Source organism: Anoplophora glabripennis, unplaced genomic scaffold (assembly GCF_000390285.2).
Source record: "Anoplophora glabripennis isolate ALB-LARVAE unplaced genomic scaffold, Agla_2.0 scaffold484, whole genome shotgun sequence".
Lineage (NCBI taxonomy): Eukaryota > Metazoa > Arthropoda > Insecta > Coleoptera > Cerambycidae > Anoplophora > Anoplophora glabripennis.
In genome coordinates this window covers 401447-406463 of record NW_019416569.1, presented here as the reverse complement: position 1 = coordinate 406463, position 5017 = coordinate 401447, and the positions used below count along the sequence as shown (strand labels likewise).

Below are 5017 nucleotides of genomic sequence, written 5' to 3'. Positions count from 1 at the left end.
CACCACGGCCGATGAAAGACGTCGAGTACCAAGGAACACTCTCTATCTAGCTGTCGGGTTATGCAGTTGTTAAAAGTCTAGAATAGAATTGTATTTGTTTTATTCTTTTTATTTAATTGAAACTCCAATAATCATAAAAAATCTAACAGGTTATAAACAGATTTGTTTTGTAAAATTGGTGTGTAAAGTAATAAATAATGGTACTTCTCTCTTGAGTATTTTCGTGTTTTTTAATTTATGATCACCCTGAATGTTTAATCTAAGATGTTTGTATGACAGTCTCATTTTTTCGAGAGGCAGGACTTTTTATAAAACATGACATTTTTCGATAAAGTCAAAAACAAAAGATTTTCTCTTGTCAACTTCATCCGTGGAGACACTATAGAATTTTAATGGTTGACACCAATCATGTAATTTCTAAGCATTGAATTTTCAGACAGCAAACAACAAAAAGTGGTAAAGTTATAGAGCGCATTGAATATCATAAAGTAAATAAACTGAGTTTCATCCTGAAGGAAAGCAGCAGTATTAACCAAAGTGATTAAAGTGCACTAATGCAGATTTTCATATTTAATTATATTTACACAACACTGAAAACTGTGAATGGTACAGGTAACACTGAAAGCGCGTCACTGCATAATTCTATTGTATACCTACAATGCATATTGTTCGACAGAAACAGTAAAGCGTATTATCTACATATGAACGGCCCTTAGTGTTATGATTCAAATCAATACTCACAACAGCGTAGTTTATTACAACCGTCAGAATAATTTGAATTTGAAGCAATTTAATATCCGTAAATTGCTCGGTGTTACGTTTCACGTATTGTATAAGTCATTAATTTTGCTTATTAACAGTATTGAGTTGATACTGCGTTTATACATCACACTCGAAATATTATTGCAGCAACCAGGCTGCATCATTAAAATAGCCAATTTATGAACCTTGTGGGCAAATTAAGAAATTAAGATCTCTGGCTATTTATAATCGTAATTCCTATGTTTGCTTCGTTAGAATAAGAACAATAATTGTTTGTGTAATTAATTTTAAGTCGAACATATTTGTTGTCCGTTTCAGTTCACTTAACTCACAGAAAACCCCTCTCATTTACTTAATAACAAATCTTCCCATCTTTATTGTCTTAAGAATTGAAAATAATAATCTCTCGTAATTAATTAACTAATATCAAGTTTTAGTCTATCACTTAAAGGGTGGTACGTACATTAGAGTGAATAAATACAAAAGCTCTGTTCTTATTTAGTAAAAACTGTCGGGGATAAAAATACTGCACATTAAATTTGACAAGTGTATTTGATATTGTATGAAAATGTGACGACCATGAAGTTAGTTTTTTTTATTATTTTTACATTTTCGAATTCTGCGTATCTATAGGTATCGGTATAAACGATTTTGCTTCTGTTGAGATATTATCAAATTATCTACAAGAATCCTTTAAAATTTACAGAAAATACAGTGAATCTTAATTTATAATATAATTTGTATACTTATGTAGAGTATTGACGAATCTATATTTAGAAATAAAAACCGCTTGCGGCTTTTGTAAGCGAAGGGTCATTTTGAAAAATATTTTCATTTATATTTTAATTATTTTTGCAAGGTAAGTAATTTCGATTGTTAGGTTAATATTTGCACAGTACTTGAATTGAATTTGTGCACAATAGCAACTAATCAGGTACTTTCATTTAACTTGCCCAGTATATAATACATAAGAATACAGTATTCTTAACTTTCATCAATACATTGCAATTATGCAATAATAACTAAATATATAATATATCAAAAATATTCCTGATTAATAGTTCAAAATAAAAAATATATATTTCCATGTCCCAGATTTGGAAGTATATAATTGGCCTACTTCGATTCGGTTGTGACTTTACAAATCAGTGATTTGTCAAAACAAATATCGGCATACATTTTAAATGTGAATTACTTTACTTATTTTTTTTTTCAAATTCTTCGCCTACATAGAAAATATTTTTTTGCCCCTGATTAGTCCTAATTAATTTTTGAGAAATGAAAATATACTAGGCATATATTATTTTTTAATCCTACATGATAGTTTGCCAAAATCGTCATCGACATCTACGGCTAAAATATTCTGGAGATATCCCGTGATCAATATTATTTATCTAAACTAAATATAACCTAACTTTATCTAATAACATTTATAGGTTTGCTAAGGAATGGCTAAATAGATTCTACGACAAAATTTTATGGAAATAGATCAAATAGAAACTTATCGATAGGCGGTTGAAGTTAAAAAAAAAGTTAATTCTAGTCATACCTCTCAATTCTACATACAGGGTGTTCCTAAATAAGTGTCGCAACGGAAAACTGTAAATTCCTCTTGAAAAAAGAAACATTTTTTTCCTCTTACATTTTTCTCTCCTGGCTTTCGTTTTCGAGATACACGGTGTCAAAACTTTAATTTTTTTTAGTTTTTCGCCAATATCTTAGGAATCGTTTGAACTACAGGACTGAGCTTTTGTACACACATTACCACTATTAATAGCTACTTTTTTGCACCCTTCTCGAATTCGTTGGACGTGCCAGTGGTGGAGATTTTAAGGTATTGTAAGGGTTTCCCCCCCCCTAAATTTTACGCCACTGGAAAAATTAACTTTTGACAGCAAATTCTAAAGCGCCAATGAATTTTACACAATAAGAGTTCTCTTGGTTCATTGCTCTAAAGTCAACGTTTCCAAGAAAAATGACAAAAGCAAACATTTTTGCTAACGTTCCATGTCAATACTATCGAAAAGTTGACGGATAGAGGTGAAGCCGCTGCGGCAGAAAGAAACATGATTAGAAGTTGTAATGCGTGCATTCAAGTCAACGGACGTAATTTTGAACAGTTTCTGTAAATTTTACTTGCCAAATTGATAAAAAAAAGTTAAAATCTTATCTGTTGTTAAATTTCGTTAAAATTGTTAATTATTACTACCTATTTTTTGAATTACAAAAGATTTTCGAAACGTTAGCAAAATGTTTGCTTTTGTTCATAAAAAGTCATTTTTCTTGAAAATGGTTGACTTTAGAGCAATGAACCAAGAGAACTCTGATTGTGTAAAATTCATTGGCGCTTTAGAATTTTTGCTCAAAAATCAATTTCTCCAGTGGCGTAAAATTTAGGGGGTGGAACCCTTACGATACCTTAAAATCTCCACCACTGACACGTCCAATGAATTCGAGAAGGGTGCGAAAAAGTAGCTATTAATAGTGGTAATGTGTGTACAAAAGCTCAGTCCTGTAGTTCAAACGATTCCTAAGATATTGGCGAAAAACTAAAAAAAAATTTAAGTTTTGACAACGTGTGTCTCGAAAACGAAAGCCCGGAGAGAAAAATGGAAGAGGAAAAAAATGTTTCTTTTTTCAAGAGGAATTTACAGTTTTCCGTTGCGACACTTATTTAGGAACACCCTGTATAAGTTGATTTCTAATTCTTTATAAAGTATACCATCATTGGCCTCTATTAGTGGTGTTGTTTAAGTTCAATAGATAAGTTCAGTGGCGTGAAGCTTTTATTATAGGGAACTTTTAAANCGACGGATGGGGCCCACCTACGAAGGCTGTCCAGGCCTACACGAGATGAGGCAGGATAAAGAGGGATAATCCCCCTCGATCCCAAATCATTGAGGCCAATTTCTAGCCATAGAATAATGGCGCGCCCTCGATCCCAAATCATTGAGGCCAATTTCTAGCCATAGAATAATGGCGCGGTTCGCGAATCGCGATTGTGGCAGTCTCTTCTATTATCTATGGTGACAGTGGCTGTAGTTGCGAAAGGATATCAAAACTTAAAGTTTGTAAACATAATTTTGAATTAAACATGCTCCATAATAATGAAAATTATGAGGGTGAAGTATCCGATGGGAAAAATCGTAGGAGTGTTAAATGTAAATACTGTAATTCAGTTATTCTTTCCCCTGCTTCAGCTTCATTTACTAGTTTGGAGGTTAGATACGAGTTTTAAATTACAACTCACGGTAGTAAGTAATCTTTCTTTGTTCTATTTCCAGTTTCAACTTCCTCTAATAAAACAAAAGAAAGTGAACGAATCAAATCCGGAAACTGAGAATGTTTCATTGTTTTGGGTTGTTAATGACATATTTACATTCCAGAATGTAGGATTTTCCAATACAGTGGGCAATAACAAATATTTAACTTGTGCTGATTGTGAAGCTGGACCTATAGGCTATCATGACATTCCTAGTAAAATAAGTTATGTAGCCCTTAACAGAGTTATTCATTGTTGAACAGTGAAAACTTATTTAATTACATTAAATTACTTAGATAAGTATAAAAAAAATAGTGTTTACTGTATTGTGAATTACGGAGAGAATATAACGAAAATATTTGATACGTATTAGTATGTTACTGCTTGTTGATATGAAATTAATTTCGATAGTCAATGTGGTTTCCTAAATAGGACATTATACACACTAAATGAATGAATACTTATTTTTTTTAACTTGTAAAATATTTTTTGTTAATAAAATAAAAAGATGATTCAATTTCTCAGAGGTGTTTTGATACCTAATGGTTAAAAAAAGTTTATTGTTCAGATATGTTTTTACCGCTTTTAAGCATTTATTATTTGTGTATAAATAAGAGTAGGTACATATTAATGTTATACACAAATCTATACAGGGTGTTCCTAAATAAGTGTCGCAACAGAAAACTGTAAATTCCTCTTGAAAAATGAAACATTTTTTTCCTCTTTCACTTTTCTCTCCGGGCTTTCGTTTTTGAGATATACGGTGTCAAAACTTTAATTTTTTTTTAGTTTTTCGCCAATATCTTAGGAATCGTTTGAACTACAGGGCTGAGCTTTTGTACATACATTACCACTATTAATAGTTACTTTTTCGCACCCTTCTCGAATTCATTGGACGTGCCAGTGGTGGAGATTTTAAGGTATCGTAAGGGTTCCCCCCCCCTCTAAATTTTACGCCACTGGAAAAATTGACTTTTGACAGCAAATTCTAAA

The 5017-nt window shown here is 31.8% G+C and overlaps 1 protein-coding gene across 1 annotated transcript; it reads left to right on the top strand.

The window, feature by feature from the left end:
* The first annotated feature begins 3779 nt into the window (after positions 1-3779).
* LOC108912956 (guanine nucleotide exchange factor MSS4 homolog) lies at positions 3780-4546 on the top strand. Its single transcript, XM_018718388.1, has 2 exons — positions 3780-3982; positions 4047-4546. The coding sequence occupies exons 1-2, from the start codon at positions 3857-3859 to the stop codon at positions 4281-4283; spliced, it is 363 nt and encodes a 120-aa protein (XP_018573904.1). The 5' UTR covers positions 3780-3856; the 3' UTR covers positions 4284-4546.
* Positions 4547-5017: the final 471 nt, after the last annotated feature.

Bases quoted from the DNA above. Each gene is read 5' to 3' on its own strand.
- LOC108912956 (XM_018718388.1), top strand. From the start codon at position 3,857: ATGCTCCATAATAATGAAAATTATGAGGGTGAAGTATCCGATGGGAAA. The intron at 3,983-4,046 runs GTTAGATACGAG...TTCTATTTCCAG, and splicing joins CTTCATTTACTAGTTTGGAG to TTTCAACTTCCTCTAATAAA.